Here is a 19,696-nt window from a genome sequence, read left to right as displayed (position 1 = left end):
ATATTTTAAAAATCTGCTAATTCAAAATTAAAATACCTGGTGCATTCACCAAAACTTGTCTGTATATGGAAAAATATTTACATTTACATTGTAATATTTCGACAGTATCACATTAATTGCGTACTGTTGCGAAATTGCTACCTGTGAGCCCAAGATCAGGAAAATACACGCAGCTAAGTGCTTTTCAATGAAACACAGCGATCACAAGTGGAATTTAGTTTTTTATTCCCCGAATTAAAGAAAACACTTTAAAATGTTTTTTAAATTCTCTATCAGAAACTACATAATGAAAGTATTAATTAAATTTTTAAGGTAATTATAGTATAAATTACTGGACAAATGCTCAAAGGAAGGACATTTGCTTATTTAATTTAGTTGCGCAAAAATATTGCTGTATAAGGTCGCTACAAACAAGTGGATACATGATGTAAATTGCATCCCCTAGAGGGGGGTACCCACATATGCGGTCCTCTCCATGGTTTCTCATAGTCATTCACATTGACGTCCCACTGGGGTGAGTTTTCCTTGCCCGTATGTGGGCTCTGTACCGAGGATGTCGTTGTGGCTTGTACAGCCCTTTGAGACACTTGTGATTTAGGGCTATATAAATAAACATTGATTGATTGATTGATTGTTCTCAAATAATATCGTGATATATCGATCATTTATGTTGCTGTAAATGTGTAGTAAACCCGAATAGTATGGTTTCCTTTGTTTGTATTAATCATTTAAAAGTAACCTTTAAACCTAAAAAATAAATAAAATCATAATACCAGTCGACAATGCATATTTTATTTACAAAAACTAACAAAAGTCAAGCATTAGTAAGGGTGCCAAACTAGTTAATAATAAAAGATTAATCACTTTTAGTGAGAAAGAGGTTGGAATGTTCGCTGGAAAATCATAGTTCCTCCTTTTTCTCCAGCTGCTCCTATTTTTTCTGCAACACCGCCTTTTCTGTCTCCAGCTCTTCTCTCAGTTTGCTTAAATGTTGGGCTTCCTCCTGCTGTGCTCTCCTGAGAGATTCAATTTGCTCTTTCTCGAACGTCACCTCTCTGGCGCCGATAGCCCTCAGCTTCTCTACAAGCTCCCTCTGATGCACCAGAGCCTGTGCCTCCTCCCTTTGTGTCCTTCTCAGAGCTTCTATCAACTCCAGCTCCCTCCTAAAAAGACACCGCTCTCCTGCAGTTGCCTGTGAAACCTGCAGCACATCTGGGAAAAGACAAGGTCCACAAATATATTGGTTAAAAGGGCCATGTATAATACATGTAAGGGATGGGTACTTTTCACATTTGAATCGATGCGGTACCAATTAACAGTACCTGAGAATTGATACCAATTTTTGGTGCTTTTGCGCATGTTTAAATGTGTTAATAAATAAAAAAAATAATATTTCAATTGTTTCTATTTAACATTTAGCACGCCACCTGTTTGATTGGAACGTGCATCTTTGTTGTAGTTTGTATTCCAAATTCAGAGGTGTTAAAATTGCCATGTAAAATGACTAATGCTGATCAATAGCATGTCTATGGCATATGCAATGTAAATTAGCATCGAGCTAGTACATTTTGAAAAGTAGAGTCTTACTTTTGAGGTGTTTTTTTTTTTTATATCAGGCACGCTTAATTTGTTGGCATGAAATGTTGTAACATTACCTAGAGGCAGTCCACTATGAATATGCCTGTTTGCCTGCCAATTGCTTGAGCTGGTGTCGAGGCTGCAACCGGACGTGACACTACATGCAACAGAGGTATCAAAATACGGTACTTACCATTGAGTTTTAGGTGAATCAGTACCCGGTAGTATCAATTTGGTACGCATCACAAATAGTGAGTATAAAAGCTTACCTGAAACTGCTACATCCTTGGTGACCTTTGCTGGACATGTCTTCCTACGATGCTCTGACTTTGTATGAAAAGATGTTGGCTGATTCAGCACCTCGCCTGATAGCAAATTCACATGCGGGTGTAACTTTGAAATGTGTCTGTGCAAGTTGCTGGTGCTGCCCTCCCCAGAACACTTTATCTTCTTATTGCAAATCAAACATTGACAAGTATCTAAACTTTCCAAACGCTCAAAGTGCCTCCAGATCAAACTCCGACGCTGCGATTTCGTCTTTGAAGGAAGCAGATTTTTGACCATGACTTCTTCAACTATTCTGTCTTCCATGGGCTCTCCCTGCGCAGCTACAAGGATGCCGTTTAGTGACGAATCAAGGTCAGAGTCATTTACAGTGACAGTGACGACATTGGCGTCTGCCTCAACCAGGTACGCTGTGTCTGTGGAAGAATTAAAAAGATAGTTAGGGATGTAGACAGGATGATAAAATATAAGACAATAGAAACAACAACAAGCAAGCAAGGAGACATAGGTTAAACTAGGGATTTCCATCAGGTAGATCATGAGTTACCTGATCTCACCTAGGGGTCAAATAATAATTTCTTCAAATTTGTTTTTTTTTTACAAGTTTTAAACTGTTTCAATAAAATTATGCCCATATTCAATGAACAATTACTAAAAATGGCATACAGAAAATGACCAAGCTGTTGTTTGTAAATAAAGTACAAATTACATGTTACCAGTCATATAAAAAGTAGCTCACATCTACTTTTTTTTGGTCAAAGTAGCTCTAATAGTTATAAAAGTTTGAGACCACTGCTTTAAACAAACACTTTCTTTTGGCTCCCACGGTGGGAGCATTTTTTTTTAACGACCTGCAGCACATTTAAAAAATACAAAGCTGCCATGCAGGCAGTTTTTTCTTTAAAACTCATTGTTCAAAAAATAATAATTAATCAAAATCTATGGTATGAATTATTGACCAATTCAACTCCAATTACTTCACATCAAATATTCCACTTTGAATTTTTTGGGGGGACAATATTGCAAACTTTGTGTATTAGCCATATGAAAAACAAGGTTTTCTTTGACAAAAAGCACATAAAACAAACAAACAAAAAAACAAATAAAAAACGTATATTCGACGGATAGATCTAAAGTTAAACTAGAGATTTAAGAGTTGAAAGTAAAAAAAGAAAAAAACTGACTTATTTTTAACACTTTTGTGAGTGGGTCCCTTCTGGATCCCCAAGAATTTTAGTGGGATTTTTTTTTTTAAACTGTCAATGCTCAAAAAATTATAATGAATTAAAATCACCTTATGAATTATTGACGTATATACTGTATATACATATATATATATATATATATATATATATATATATATATATATATATATAGACATACAAACTTTATATCAACAGATATACCTCAATATATGTGAAACTCGAGTCTTTGTAGAGTACCATGAGTCAGTGAAACTCAAATCTTTGTCGAGTACCATGAGTCAGTGAAACTTGAGTCTTTGTCGAGTACCATGAGTCAGTGAAACTTGAATCTTTGTCGAGTACCATGAGTCAGTGAAACTCAAGTCTTTGACGAGTACCAAGAGTCTCTGAAAATCAAGTCTTTGTCGAGTACCATGAGTCAGTGAAAATCGAGTCTTTGTCGAGTACCATGAGTCAGTGAAACTCGAGTCTTTGTCGAGTACCATGTGTCAGGGAAACTCGAGTCTTTGACGAGTACCATGAGTCAGTGAAACTCGAGTCTTTGACGAGTACCATGAGTCAGTGAAACTCGAGTCTTTGACGAGTACTAAGAGTCAGTGAAACTTGTGTCTTTGTCGAGTAGCATGAGTCAGTGAAACTTGAATCTTTAACGAGTACCATGAGTCAGTGAAGCTCGAGTCTTTAACGAGTACCATGAGTCAGTGAAGCTCGAGTCTTTAACGAGTACCATGAGTCAGTGAAACACAAGTCTTTGATGAGTACCATGAGTCAGTGAAACTCAAGTCTTTGACGAGTACCATGAGTCAGTGAAACTTGAGTCTTTGTCGAGTACCATGAATCAGTGAAACTTGAGTCTTTGTCGAGTACCATGAGTCAGTGAAACTCGAGTCTTTGTCGAGTACCATGGGTCAGTGAAACGGCAGTCTTCATGCATCCGTGATGCTGCTTGGGCAAGAAGGGGAGGCTGCACAATTAATGGCAGGTTACATGGTTTCTCTATTCAGTTAGAACTAGCAGAGGTGGTGAGTAGTGAACGAGTTAACGGAGGTAAGTACCGATTGAGTAAAATAACAACAATACTAGCGAGATTTAAACGATCGTTCACGACTTGTAAGTGATGCATCATTTGTTAAAGACGTCAAATGGCGACCAGCTAGATCATATGTTCAGTACCTTGCTCACAGTCAGTGTCCATGAGCTGTTGTCCATTCGAAGCTTCTCGCCCTTCTGTCCTACTAAGTTCCATGACAGCCTCTTCGGGGTGTGTTAGCATGTGTGTCGTGCTGCCTCGTTCGTGTTCACGGTAACTTCACACACTTCATCTTTACACAGCAGGCACAACACCCATTCCGGATCGACTTCTTCAAAATAATCCCAAACAACACAGAGTATGCTTCTCACCGAACACGATTAATCGTGTTAGTCAAATGCGTTGTGTAGATTATTATATTGTCTGTATTTGATTACTGTTTTTATTTAGCTGTTCTAGTTTCGATTGTACTAAATTAACAAACAAACTGCAGAGTCCATGTTGAGTTTGTCGACTTCTTTGGTTTACTTAATGTGTTGCAAACTAATATTAAAAGACTTACACTACCCCCTGGTGGCTTACTTTGTCAGTCCGCCAGCAGTACTGATCTTCATTGTACAGCACCAACTATCCATCCATCCATCCATTTTCCACCGCTTGTCCCTTTCGGGGTCGCGGGGGGTGCTGGAGCCTATATCAGCTGCACATGGGCGGAAGGCGGGTTACACCCTGGATGAGTCGCTACCTCATCACAGGGCCAACACAGATGGACTGATTGATTGATTGATTGAAACTTTTATTAGTAGATTGCACAGTGAAGTACAAATTCTGTACAATTGACCACTAAATGGTAACATCCAAATTAGTTTTTCAACTAGTTTAAGTCGGGGTCCACTTAAATTGATTCATGATACAGATATATACTATCAGATATATACTATCATCATAATACAGTTATCACACAAGATAATCATCAGAGTATATACATTGAATTATTTACCCTACCATTCAAAAGTTTGGGGTCACATTGAAATGTCCTTATTTTTGAGCTAATTGAGGATTAGAAAACCCTTGTGCAATCATGGTCACACATCTGAAAACAGTTTAGCTCGTTACAGAAGCTACAAAACTGACCTTCCTTTGAGCAGATTGAGTTTCTGGAGCATCACATTTGTTGGGTCAATTAAACGCTCAAAATGGCCAGAAAAAGAGAACTTTCATCTGAAACTCGACAGTCTATTTTTGTTCTTAGAAATGAAGGCTATTCCACAAAATTGTTTGGGTGACCCCAATCTTTTGAACGGTAGTGTACATTATTTACTATCCGGGGTGTGGGATGTGGAGGGGGGTGGGGGGGTGGGTTTGGTTGTTATCATCACTTCAGTCATCAACAATTGAGAACAGAGAAATGGACATTGAAACAGTGTAGGTCTGACTTGGTAGGATATGTACAGCAAGTAGTGGACATAGAGAGAGAGAGAGAGATCAGAAAGCATAAGAAAAAGTATCTACATTTGATTATTTACATTTGATTATTTACAATCCAGGGAGGGTGTTAGTTTAGGGTTGAAGTTGCCTGGAGGTGTACTTTTATTGCGGTTTTGAAGGAGGATAGAGATGCCCTTTCTTTTACACCTGTTGGGAGCGCATTCCACATTGATGTGGCATAAAAAGAGAATGAATTAAGAACTTTGTTAGATCGGAATCTGGGTTTAACGTGGTTAGTGGAGCTCCCCCTGGTGTTGTGGTTATGGCGGTCATTTACGTTAAGGAAGTAGTTTGACATGTACTTCGGTATCAGGGAGGTGTAGCGGATTTTATAGACTAGGCTCAGTGCAAGTTGTTTTACTCTGTCCTCCACCCTGAGCCAGCCCACTTTGGAGAAGTGGGTAGGAGTGAGGTGGGATCTGGGGTGGAGGTCTAAAAGTAATCTGACTAGCTTGTTCTGGGATGTTTGGAGTTTAGATTTGAGGGTTTTGGAGGTGCATGAGTAATCGAAAAAGGGTTGAACGAGAGTTCCCGCTGGAATCCTCATGGTGCTTTTGTTGACCAGAAAGGAGATTCTATAGAGAAATCTCGTTCGTTGGTTGACCTTTTTGATTACCTTGGTTGCCATTTTATCACAGGAAAGATTAGCCTCTAGAATGGAACCTACGTAGGTGACCTCATCTCTCCTTGTGATAACAATGTCACCCACTTTTATAGTGAAATCCTTGACTTTCTTAAGGTTGATGTGGGACCCAAACAGGATGGATTCCGTTTTACCCAAGTGTATGGATAGCTTGTTGTCAGCGAGTCAGGTGCAAGTTCTACAGAGTTCAGCACTGAGGATTTTCTCCACCTGTGACTTGTCCTTGTCTGATACCAGCAGGGCAGAGTCATCCGCAAACAAAAACAATTCAGTCGCATGCTGATGACAAGTCGTTTATGTATATTAGGAACAGTAAAGGCCCCAATATACTGCCTTGGGGGACTCCACAGCTTACTGAGAGGGGGGGGGGGTGCACACGATGCCGTTCACCTCTACCACCTGTTCCCTCCCCTCCAAGTAAGATTGCATCCAGCTCGATGAGGTTTTATCAAATCCGATTGTTCTGCACCTCATGTTTGATGTGGTCGGTCAGATGGAGAAGGCATGTGTCAGTGTCATTCACACTCACATTCACACACTAGGGCAGTGGTTCTTAACCTTGTTGGAGGTACCGAACCCCACCAGTTTCATATGCGCATTTACCGAACCCTTCTTTAGTGAACTTTTTTTTTTTTTTCAAATTCAAGAAAAAGTCATGTTTTTTTACTGGTGCACAAAATGAACCGTGCATGAACATCACCTTTTTCAAAGAACAAAACCAACACAGTGCATGAACTCACAACAAATTACACACCTTACACACATTACCATGAATTGATTAACGTGTACACCGACTTAAACAAGTTGAAAAACTTATTCGGGTGTTACCATTTAGTGGTCAATTGTATGTAATATGTACTGTACTGTTTCATATCATGTATTATCTTCCTTCGCAATCTACTAGTAAAAGTTTCAATCAATCAATCAATCAAAAAACATGCAAATCAGATGGAAAATTAGAGGGAACATTGTTTGGGGGTATCCATAATACGCCGATAGGGAGAAGTTTTTATTTACACGATAAGTGTCTTTACCTCCGTGGCAGAGGCTCCGCCGAACCCCTAGGGTTCGATCGAACCCAGGTTAAGAACCACTGCACTAGGGCCAATTTAGTGTTGCCAATCAACCTATCCCCAGCTAACTGGGTGTAAAATGTATGTAGTCCCCCTCCCATCCCCATTTTGATTGCATTCAATCATATAAATACATTAAAATGTAATGTGTGTTATTTTTTATTGTTGTTCTTACCATTTTATTATGTTTGACGACAATAAAGCGTTCTATTTTTTCCATTACATGTTTTATGTTATGCAGCCAAAAATACACCTCCATTTTGTGAACGTTTATGCTCTCATACGATATTCCCGATTATTAAAAATGTTGCATATGTACAAAATCCAATCCAATCCAAGCCACTTTATTTATATAGCACATTTAAACAACAAAAATGTTTCCAAAGTGCTGCACGATATTCAAATATTATCCTTAGCTCCACCAATGACTGAATAAAAACAAAAAATAAATAAATATTAAAAACAATATTCAAATATTATCCTTAGCGCCACCAATGACTGAATAAAAACAAAAAATAAATAAATATATAACCAATATAAAAATAAATATGATTAAAAACGATTTTAAAGGGTAAAACCAATTAAAACAGTAAATAGAAATCAGAGAACAGAGGACCACACAACTCACATAGTGTTAAAAGCCAAAGAATAAAAGTGGGTCTTAAGACGAGACCTAAAACACTCCACTGTGGGAGCAGTTTGAACATGGAGGGGCAGAGTGTTCCAGAGCTTAGGGCCGACCACAGAGAAGGCCCTGTCTCCCCTGGATTTAAGTCTTATCTGGTCTTGGGCACCACGAACAGAAGGTGGCTCTCGGACCTCAGAGCGCGCGCAGGAGTGTAAATTTGGATGAGGTCCAAGGTATACTGAGGTGCCAGTCCATGTAAAGCTTTATAAACAAACAGCAAGGTTTTAAAATCAATTCTAAAATGAACAGGGAGCCAGTGCAAACTCTGAAGAATTAGGGTTATATGCTCGCGTTTCCTGGCCCCTGTTAAAAGTCGTGCTGCCGCGTTCTGGACTAACTGCAACTGGGAGGGAGCTTTTTGGCTAATGCCAGCATTAAGTGCATTGCAGTAGTCCAGGCGACTTGAAATAAAAGCATGCACGACTTGTTCAAAAAGGTTAAAAGATAAAAACAGTTTTACCTTTGCTAAAAGACAAAGATGATAAAAACACGATTTTAAAACGCCATTGACTTGTCAAGTTTAAAATCGCTGTCTATAGTGACGCCAAGGCTGGTGACTTTGGGACGCACATAATTTTTCAATGGTCCCAAGTCAGTGAGGGCCGGACCAAAAACTGAAATATCCGTTTTTCCCTCATTCATTATTAAAAAATTCTGGGCTAACCAAGCCTTGATGTCGCATAGACAGTTGAGAAGGGGTGTCAGGGGGCTGTGGCCTTTTGAAAATAGTGGAAGTGTGCACTTCCAGTTGAGTATAAATATTCAAAACAAAAAGTTGAATACTCATGCAAGGACTGCTGTGAATATCTGTCGGAAAAATATTTTTAAGTGTTATTTTACAGTTGTACAATTCTTCAAAATTGCCAATTGAAGTTAATTTCAAAACTACATTTACAATGTAATATTTTTAAACACTTTTAATCGCTGCCCGTGAAACCAGAATTTTATGATTCCCCAAATGCAAATAAAGACAAAACGGCTCCAAACTTCTCTAAAAAAACAACAACGAAAAAGAGTATTACTAATATATATTTTCCTCTGAAAACAATGGTGTAATTATAGTATAAATTAATGTAAACATGCTCACAGGTAAATAATTTGCTCATTTCATTTAGTTGTGCTGCTAATATAAGGCTACTACAATATTGCATGGATACAAATTATGTAAATTGTATCATTCTTGAAGCCTACTGTAATGTTGAATGTACAGTACAGTAATTCAGAAGAGTACTTTGCATATGAGATGACTTTTTTAGTTTAACTTACCATAAATCGTCTTGGGAAGTTAAATGAATGATCCAAAAACTGTTCTACAAAGCAGATTTTATTTGAAAAAAACCTAACAAAAATCAGACATTTGCAATGATGCCAAAGTAGTCAATAAAAACATTCTCACACTTAGGAGAATGAAGTTGGATGTTCTTCAGAAAGCAAGAGTTGTTACTCCTTCCTCTGCTCCTATTTCCTTTGCAACGCCGCCTTTTCTCTTTCGAGTTCTTCTCTTTGTTTGCTTAAGTTTTGGGCTTCGTCCTGCTGTGCTCTCCTAAGAGATTCAATATGCTTTTTCTCAAGAGCAGCCTCTCTGGTGCTGATAGCCCTCAGCTTCTCGACAAGCTCCCTCTGATGCTCTACAGCCTTCGCCTCCTCCCTCTGCGTCCTTCTAATAGCTTCTATCAACTCCAGCTCCCTCCTAAAAACACGCCTCTCTCCTGCAGTTGCCTGTGAAACCTGGAGCACATCTGACAAAAGACAAGGTCCACAAATATATTAGTTACGGTACTTAAATAAGAGAGTATAGTGATTATAAAAGCTTACCTAAAACTGCTACATCATTGGTGACATTTGCTGGACATGTCTTCTGACGATGCGGTGACTTTAGTTCTGAGGATGTGTTGGATGTTGGTTGATTCAGCACCTCGCCGGTTTTAACGTTCACATGTGGGTGTCTTTTTGACATGTGTTTGTGCAGGTTGCCAGTGCTGCCCTCAGGCGAGTACTTTATCTTCGTATTGCAAATCAAACACTGACAAGCATCTAAACTTTCCAAGCGCTCAAAGTGTCTCCAGATCATACTCCGACGTCGCGATTTCGTCTTTGAAGGGAGCGGCTTTTGGACCACGACTTCTTTTACTATTCTGTCTTCCGTGGACTCTGTTAGTGCAGCTTCAGGGATGCCATTTAGTGAAGAATCAAAGTCAGTGTCGTTTACAGTGATAATGTTAGAGTCTGCCTCCTTCAGATTCACTTCTACTGTAGAAGAGAAATATAAAGAGATAGTTAGGGATGCATTTAACAGCTCATCCTATTTATGTTATGTACAAAACCCAAAACCAGTGAAGTTGGCACTAGGGATGATGTTGGTTAAGATATAATCGATGTCGATGCTATTATCGAATCCTCTTATTGAACCGATTCCTTATCGAATCCAAATAGGTTGTTGTGTGTGCACCTTGTGTGTGCACTGAGTTCCAAAAGCCGTAGATGTTATGTGACTGGGCCGGCACGTTGTTTATATGGAGGAAAGGCGGACGTGACTGAAGACAGGATGAAGGTTTCAGGTGAGAGAGGATGCTAAAGGCACGCCCCCAGTGAGCATATAGTGCTGCTGTGTGCGTCGTAAATAAAAAAATTGCCGACAAACACATCACCAACATGGACGAGGTGCCGCTCACTTTCGACATCCCGGTGAAGCACACTGTGGAGAAGAAGGGGACCAGCACGGTAGAGAATCGATACGCACAAAGGGGCAAGAGAAGTCGGCTTTTACTGTTGTGCTAGCTTGCTATGCTAATGGACAGAAACTGCCACTTATGGTGATTTTTAAGGGGAAGACGCTGCTGAAAGAAGTTTCCACCTAGTGTCATCATTAAGGCATGACGAAGGAACTCCAACTGCTTGACATGGGTGTAAACAGGACGTTCAAAGTGAAGTTGCGAGCGTCATGGGAGCGATGGATGACAGACGAACACAGCTTCACGAAAACTGTGAGGCAGCATCTGGCGAGTTACGCCACAATTTGTGAATGGATCGTGGATGCTTGAGCTAACGTGTCTGCTTGCACTGTTCGAGCTTTCGCATCTTTTCCGAGGAGCTCCACGGCAACGATACTGACTTTGAAAATGACGAGAGGGAATCTGGCGTGTTTAATGGAGAACTTGCCAAGCTGTTCATTTCAGACACAGAAAATGAGGACTCTGATGTATTTGTGGATGAAGATTGATCAAAAAATAATGCGAGTACATTGATAAATACTTAAATAAAGTACAATCAAACTCAGTTTTGCTCCTGCTGCCTTTTCAAAACAGCGTCCATGCATGCTAGCGTATGTTTTAAGCTAGCGTATGTTTAACCATGCCTGCGCCCAAAAATACGCTGCGGCTTATTTATGTGTTAAATACAGAAATAGCACCCGTAACTGACACAGAGCCTTTTAATACGGTGCGCCCTATGGTCGCGAAAATACGGTATAGTGGCTTCGATAACGGGAACCAGTTCTCAAAAAGGGATTCGAATCCATGGAATCTGTTCTTTTCTTATCGAAGCATCGGGAGAACTGGTTTTCGAACATCAACCCTATCTATGATTCATCCATGTATTTTATAGGGCTGATTAAAAAACAGATATTATAGATGATATTTTGCAGCAGAGTACAAACAGCAATAGTGCATCATTTGTCAATATTGTGCAAACAATGGGCTATATGTGTTATATGAATATATATTTCAATTCCGAAGACATAACGATTGTTGAAAGACCGGAATTGGCGCATTTGCTTACATGTGAGTTGAAAAATAAAGGTCCCGTAGTTTCACGCTGATGTCCGTGTCTCCTCTACTTAACAGTCATAAGAAATTACAACTCTCCCTAAAATATTACACTATTATTATCCATTCATACATTGTATTACTTTCATTTACTTTCACGTAAAAAAACACAAATTTTTAAGGCGTTGCAACTATTATTTTATTTTGTAGTAGTAGCGACTTCCTCGCAGGCAACTTCCTTTGTTTTCACTTCATAAAAAATTGCTATGCCAGCACGGTGGCGTGCTGGGACAAGGGTTAGTGAGTGTGCTAAGGCTGAAACGACGCGCCGACGTAGTCGACGTCATCGGTTACATAAATACGTCGACGCCGTTTTTGTGCGTCGACGCGTCGCATATTTACGTTACACTACCGTCATGGCGGAGCGCAAAGCAGACTGTGCGAGCGAGGGGGAAAAAATCACGCCAAAAGTGGTCAAAAGTGTGGGAGTATTTCAATACACGGCCTAATAATGTTGTTGTATGCACACTGTGTCGAGCGTAAATGGCCTATCATAGCAGCACAACGGCTATGAACTAACATTTGAAAAGAAAACCATCAACTAGTCAATCGTCCGCGCGAGTATGGGTGAGGGCCGACATCCGGGCAACTGAGCTACATACGGGTTCTTCGAGCCATAGCAACCAGACTGGCGTTGAAAACAAACCGTTGCCATTACTCTTTAACCTGTCGCCCTACGCTGGTTAAACCCGTCATTCTGCCTCCAAAATGCCGAAAAACTGTGTTGTTTTTGGTTGTGCTAACCACAACTGGAAACAGGGAAAACAAAGGTTGTATTTTGTTCTGCCAAAGCGTGATAAAAGCCCACAGAGACGAGACAAATGGCTCGCAGCTTTACACTGGGAAAACGAGGACGGTTCTCACTGGAGTCCCCCAAAGTCCCGGGTCGTGTGTTCGGATCATTTCGTTTCTGGTAAATATAAGGAACAAAAATCCACCTTCTTAACCACAACTTGGCTATACGTCCGTGCTAATGTTGTAGTTGTTGAATTTGTACCTTAGAACGTTCGACAGCTGAAGTTGTTGTTGTACAAAAATAACATGCGGTATATACTATATAGTCTATAGCCTAGCTAGCTATTTTCGAAAACCGGACAACGAGAGGATACCAAAGGCAGCGTTAAGATGGACACCACCGGTAAAACGTAAGCCAGGGCGGCCAAAAAACACCTGGCGAAGAACAGTTGAAGGGGAGCTGAAAGAGATGAAGCTTACATGGGGCGAGGCACAGAGACGAGGACAGCATCGAGATGAATGGCGTCGAGTCGTCGAAGCCTTATTTCCCATCCGAGAAGAAGAGGATTAAGTTAAGTAAGTAATATACTATATAGTCTATAGCCTAGCTAGCTATTTTCGAAAACCGGTTTCATTTAAATTTGCACTTAACAGTTGGGTTTTTAAAAACCAATAAACCCTATAATTTTCATGTTGCCATTCAATACATGTAGCCCTCAAATATCTCAATATTTTATACACTAACACTTGATCTTGTTGTTGATAACTTCCGCGTCTCTTTCTTAGTAGCGCGCAGGCTAAGCTAACTAGCAAGCTAAGCTAAGCCTGAGATGCTTTAAAGTTCACTGAGACGAGTCTGACGCAAATAATACATTTTCGTTTTTTCACACGATATGCGAATAAGTAAAAATGCGTAAATGAAGGATTTAACGCCGACTTCCAAGCCACAACGCTCGTTAAATGCTTTTTCTGTCAATTCTGTGCTCGCTGTGAGCTGGTTTGTTTTCAACGAATTCCCGGTTGCTAGGGGATTGGTAGGCGGAAGTGATGTAGGTCCGCCCTCACCCATACGTTGTCATCATTACACAAAAACATGAATGTGTCATTTGTATCTGCTAGGGGTGTAACGGTACGTGTTTTGTATTGAACCGTTTCGGTACGGGGCTTTCGGTTCGGTACGGGGGTGTACCGAACGAGTTTCTAAGCTAAAACTAACTTTAGCTGCTAAAGTGTTAACAAGCTGCTTCGCTCCTTCTGCGGCTGCCTCTGTCTCAGCACGCAACATTGTCCCATCCACACAACCATCTGATTGGTACACACAAAGCGTTATCAGCCAATCAGCAGTGCGTATTCAAACGTTACCAGCCAATCAGCAGTGTGTATTCAGAGCGCATGTAGTCAGCGCTTCAGCGTGGAGCAGATAGGTGTTTAGCAGGTGAGCATCAGGCAGCGGACTCTCCCCAAATGATAATAAACACCTCCCAGTCAACTACTAGTAACATCACTATGAGCTAGGGATGGGCGATACCACACTTTTAGGATTCGATACGATACCGATACTTTATCTTGCCTTTTCATCGATACCGATACCATTAATTTCTTGTTGGCAATTTTTGTCAGTCAAAAATATTATTACTATTGTTATTATTTAAGACAAATCACAAGACAAATACAGACCATTTATACCACATTTATTATGGTCAATATATAATAAAAGTAAAATTAAAATAAATAACATAAATGATAAATAAATGATAAATGGGTTATACTTGTATAGCGCTTTTCTACCTTCAAGGTACTCAAAGCGCTTTGACAGTATTTCCACATTCACCCATTCACACACACATTCACACACTGATGGCGGGAGTTGTCATGCAAGGCGCTAACCAGCAGCCATCCGGAGCAAAGGGTGAAGTGTCTTGCCCAAGGACACAACAGACGTAACTAGGATGGTAGAAGGCGGGGATTGAACCCCAGTAACCAGCAACCCTCCGATTGCTGGCACAGCCACTCTACCAACATCGCCACGCTGTATAATATATAATAATAATTATATATTATATATAATAATAATTATATATTATATATAATAATAATTAGATATTAGGGCTTTCCAATTAACTGTCAAATCCGAATCGCAAGAAGCTGCAGTTATTTTTTAAAGTTTGTGATATAATTAGCAATTAATGAAATATGAAATAGGCTAATGTTTTCGAAATGTAAGAAATGATGTTACAGATTAAAACCAAAATCACATTCAATCATATATTTCAAGATTTTCTTGGAAAAAAATAAAACTGTAATGCAAAGATGAAGAATCTCCAAATTGTATCTCTTTCTTATCTTGTTTTAAATACTCAAGCAATTTTCAACTAACAGTAAATTCCCCTGTGTGGAAATTATTTGAATTTAGGATAATAATTTAAACAAAAATATTCAGTAAACATTACTAAAAAAAACAAAAAACAATGCCTGTTTTAAGTCAACAATTGGACAACACTGGATATGCCTGGCTGCATCGCTGTCGGCTGGCTGTGTGTGTGTTGCACGTTGACGACGCTCATTCGCTGTCTCCTGTCACGTGACTGGGCCAGCTCTATACTCTGCCAGGTACAGGGGTGTCCCAGCACATAGTAAGTTAAGTAAGTCATCAAAAACATCTGAAAGTGATGCTTGCACCTCCCACACGCCGTTTTTTGGTTTATATTGATACTTTTTTCAGAAAAGTGATGCCAAATGAGTAGCGTGTGAGTATCGATATATCGATACCACAGGATCGATACGCACATCCCTACTATGAGCCCGTTGACCTTCTAGGAATATAAACTGGAGCTCAGCTCACTCGCAGTCCTGGCTTGAGGTGAAGGCTACCGGTAATTAGCTCTCAGTTCCAGCCACATCGACCCCTTCTGAGCGCCTATTTTCAGCTGCTGGGAATATTGTAAACAAGAAAAGAACCAGAGCATGTAGACATGCTAACCTTTTTTCATTACAACTGTTAGTCCAGGGGTCACCAACGCGGTGCCCGCGGGCACCAGGTAGCCCGTAAGGACCAGATGAGTAGCCCGCTGGCCTGTTCTAAAAAATAGCTCAAATAGCAGCACTTACCAGTGAGCTGCCTCTATTTTTAAATTTTATTTATTTACTAGCAAGCTGGTCTCGCTTTGCTCGACATTTTTAATTCTAAGAGAGACAAAACTCAAATAGAATTTGAAAATCCAAGAAAATATTTTAAAGACTTGGTCTTCACTTGTTTAAATAAATTAATTGTTTTTTTTACTTTGTTTCTTATAACTTTCAGAAAGACAATTTTAGAGAAAAAAATACAACCTTGAAAATGATTTTAGGATTTTTAAACACATATACCTTTTTACCTTTTAGATTCCTTCCTCTTCTTTCCTGATAATTTAAATCTATGTTCAAGTATTTTCTTTTTTTGTGTAAAGAATAATAAATACATTTTAATTTAATTCTTCATTTTAGCTTCTGTTTTTTCGACGAAGAATATTTGTGAAATATTTCTTCAAACTTATTATGATTAAAATTCAAAAACATTATTCTGGCAAATCTAGAAAATCTGTAGAATCAAATTTAAATGTTATTTCAAAGTCTTTTGAATTTCTTTCTGGAAAATCTAGAAGAAATAATGATTTGTCTTTGTTAGAAATATAGCTTGGTCCAATTTGTTATATATTCTAACAAAGTGCAGATTGGATTTTAACCTATTTAAAACATGTCATCAAAATTCTAAAATTAATCTTAATCAGGAAAAATTACTAATGATGTTCCATAAATTATTTTTTTTATTTTTTCAAAAAGATTCGAATTAGCTAGTTTTTCTCTTCTTTTTTTCGGTTGAATTTTGAATTTTAAAGAGTTGAAATTGAAGATAAACTATGTTTCAAAATGTAATTGTCATTTTTTTTGTGTTTTCTCCTCTTTTAAACCATTCAATTAGGTGTAAATATCATTAATTATTAATAATAACATAGAGTTAAAGGTAAATTGAGCAAATTGGCTATTTCTGGCAATTTATTTAAGTGTGTATCAAACTGGTAGCCCTTCGCATTAATCAGTACCCAAGAAGTAGCTCTTGGTTTCAAAAAGGTTGGTGACCCCTGTGTTAGTCACTCACTGGAATGAGTAGAATTGGTTATTGTGTACTGTGTTGGACTGGATGTTTATTTTGCACATTTTAAAAGCAATACTTAATGTTTACAGTGCTCCAGAATATTTAGATTGGCACTTTTTTGTATTGGATGTTTATCTTTATTTTTGCACATTTTAGCAAATAAGCAATACTTTCACTTTTGTTGAAATGTTTACACTGTTGTTACAGAATATTTCGTTTTGCACTTTTTTGTATTGGATGTTTATCTTTATTTTTGCACATTTTAAAGCAAAATAAGCAATACTTTTACTTTTGAAATGCTTATACTATTGCAGAATATTACGATTTGCACTGGATGTTTACTTTTATATTTGCACATTAAAAAGCAAATAAGCTACTTTTAATTTTGTTAAATGTTAAAAGTTTTAAATGTTTACATTGTTACAGAATATTTTGTCATGTTGTTGTCAATGTTGACTGAGTGGCCATACTTCCTTTTTTTTTGTAAATAAAAGCCATGCCTTTTGAAAAAACTGGCCTACATTTATTTTTCCATCTTCATTTTGAATAAAAAAATAATCGGTAAAAGGAAAAATAATCTATAGATGAATCGAAAAAATAATCTATAGATTAACCGATAAAATAATCTATAGATTAATCGATAGAAAAATAATCGTTAGCTGCAGCCTTAGAGTGTGCCTCACAATACGAAGGTCCTGGGTTCAATCCTGGGCTCGGGATCTTTCTGTGTGGAGTTTGCATATTCTCCTCCGTGACTGCGTGGGTTCCCTCCGGGTACTCCGGCTTCCTCCCACCTCCAAAGACATGCACCTGGGGATAGGTTGATTGGCAACACTAACTTGGCCCTAGTGTGTGAATGTTGTCTGTCTATCTGTGTTGGCCCTGTGATGAGGTGGCGACTTGTCCAGGGTGTACCCCGCCTGCCGCCCGAAGCAGCTGAGATTGGCTCCAGCACCCCCCGCGACCCCGAACGGGACAAGCGGTAGAAAATGGATGGATGGATGGATGGATGGATGGAAGTGCCATGCAAGTGACGTCGGGGCCACATTTGGGGCCACATAGGAGCCTGTGCGCGTTTACATCGGAGTCTGATAAAAATCACATTTTACTTGCAGTGTAAACAGTCAGCTGGAAAAAAATCAGATCTAAAAAAAATTATATTTGGTCCACTTTGGCCTGCAGTGTAAATGTGGTCTCAGAGTACTCCCATTAGCTGTATTGTCAGCCACCTTGTTGTATTTGCCGTATTTTACAAAATAAAATGAATTAATAAAAGATGACCATGTGTGTTCTTGTCTTGCATAGGGATTATGAATAATAGGTACAATTCCAAAAAAGTGCAGTTCACCTTTGGGGATGGCGTGGCGCGGTTGGGAGAGTGGCCATACCAGCAACCTGGTACGGCGTGGCGAAGTTGGTAGAGTGGCCGTGCCAGCAATCGGACGGTTGCTGGTTACTGGGGTTCAATCCCCACCTTCTACCATCCTAGTCACATCCGTTGTGTCCTTGGGCAAGACACTTCACCCTTGCTCCTGATGGCTGCTGGTTAGCGCCTTGCATGGCAGCTCCCGCCATCAGTGTGTGAATGTGTGTGTGAATGGGTGAATGTGGAAATACTGTCAAAGCGCTTTGAGTACCTTGAAGGTAGAAAAGCGCTATACAAGTATAACCCATTTATCATTTATTTATAACCTGAGGGTTCCTGGTTTGATCCCCACCTTCTACCAACCTAGTCACATCCGTTGTGTCCTTGAGCAAGACACTTCACCCTTGCTCCTGATGGGTCGTGGTTAGGGCCTTGCATGGCAGCTCCCGCCATCAGTGTGTGAATGGGTGAATGTGGAAAGAGTGTCAAAGTGCTTTGTACCTTGAAGGTAGAAAAGCTCTATGCAAGTATAACACATTTACATTTACTTTAAATGTAAATTTTACTGATGCAGTACATACAGTATTGCTCCTTTCTTGTAAAAAAAAACCCAAAACAAACTACTATGCATTATCGGGGAGCAGGTGTTTTTGTGAGTCCCTTTCAGCTCAACAATAGCAACAGTAGTTACGACCAAAATCATTGTTTGTTTACCTTTTCCTTTCATACAGAACTATAATAACGGAAGGAAATTTGTTACAGCCAACAATTAAAGAGGGTACATTCCGTACCTTGTCCAGTCGGAGATTCTTGTCCTTTGGTCTTACCAAGTTCCATGACGGTAACCTCGGGGTGTTTGGCGCGCAAATGTCTCAGCATCTGTGTCGTACTTCTGCCATGTTCTTCAAATGTCTCAGCATCTGTGTCGTACTTCTGCCATGTTCTTCAAATGTCTCAGCATCTGTGTCGTACTTCTGCCATGTTCTTCAAATGTCTCAGCATCTGTGTCGTACTTCTGCCATGTTCTTCAAATGTCTCAGCATCTGTGTCGTACTTCTGTCATGTTCTTCTTTACGCAACACATGTTTACACAACAGGCACACTGTCCATTCCGTACCGACTTCTTCAAAATAATCCCATACGACACTCGTTCTAAGAGTCATGCTTTTCACTCAACAAAATGAACGATCACGTTAGTGTACAGCATGCCATGACATGATCTGTAAGACTGTTTATCATCAGTTATTAGTGTTTATTTCGACTGAATTGAATTCGTCAACAAATGCGAGCTTCTTCCGTGTTGACTTCTTCGGTTTACTTAATGCGTTGCAAACTGATATTAAAAGGTTGACGCTACCCCCTAGTGGCCCAGTTTGTTGCGCATAGCACAATCCGAGCAAATATGAGAACGAAGAGAATACGTCACACCCTGCACTAAAACAACCTACAATTTTAAAACCAGGCCTGTAAAATTTAGGATTGATGAATAACCCATCATTATTATTAATTTGATTCTTTTTTTAACGGAAATTACTCATCTGCATCGCAGAATGATTCCAAATCACTGAAACTTTGCTGGTAAAGCATTTTGGGCAATTTGTCCAAGTAGTGTTATTGTTGCACATGTGCTAATTGGGACTTAATTTGGT

General features: G+C 39.3%; 2 protein-coding genes across 5 annotated transcripts; both read right to left on the bottom strand.

The window, feature by feature from the left end:
* Positions 1-778: 778 nt before the first annotated feature.
* Positions 779-4,750, bottom strand: LOC133663353 (uncharacterized). Its single transcript, XM_062067766.1, has 3 exons — positions 4,242-4,750; positions 1,848-2,279; positions 779-1,212 (listed from the first exon to the last, which is right to left on the bottom strand). The coding sequence occupies exons 1-3, from the start codon at positions 4,339-4,341 to the stop codon at positions 932-934; spliced, it is 813 nt and encodes a 270-aa protein (XP_061923750.1). The 5' UTR covers positions 4,342-4,750; the 3' UTR covers positions 779-931.
* A 4,546-nt stretch (positions 4,751-9,296) lies between these two features.
* On the bottom strand, positions 9,297-19,352 carry LOC133634482 (zinc finger BED domain-containing protein 4-like). Of its 4 annotated transcripts, XM_062027430.1 has the most exons (4): positions 18,839-19,352; positions 17,365-17,475; positions 9,806-10,240; positions 9,297-9,729 (listed from the first exon to the last, which is right to left on the bottom strand). In XM_062027430.1, exons 1-4 carry the CDS (start codon positions 18,924-18,926, stop codon positions 9,449-9,451), a joined length of 915 nt encoding a protein of 304 aa, XP_061883414.1. In that variant the 5' UTR covers positions 18,927-19,352; the 3' UTR covers positions 9,297-9,448. The 4 variants fall into 4 exon arrangements, with proteins under 4 accessions (XP_061883414.1, XP_061883415.1, XP_061883416.1 ...); XM_062027431.1 differs by lacking the exon at positions 17,365-17,475; XM_062027432.1 differs by lacking the exon at positions 17,365-17,475 and having other exon boundaries at positions 9,806-10,237.
* Positions 19,353-19,696: the final 344 nt, after the last annotated feature.

Source organism: Entelurus aequoreus, linkage group LG02 (assembly GCF_033978785.1).
Source record: "Entelurus aequoreus isolate RoL-2023_Sb linkage group LG02, RoL_Eaeq_v1.1, whole genome shotgun sequence".
NCBI lineage: Eukaryota > Metazoa > Chordata > Actinopteri > Syngnathiformes > Syngnathidae > Entelurus > Entelurus aequoreus.
This window is presented reverse-complemented; position numbering and strand designations above follow the sequence as displayed.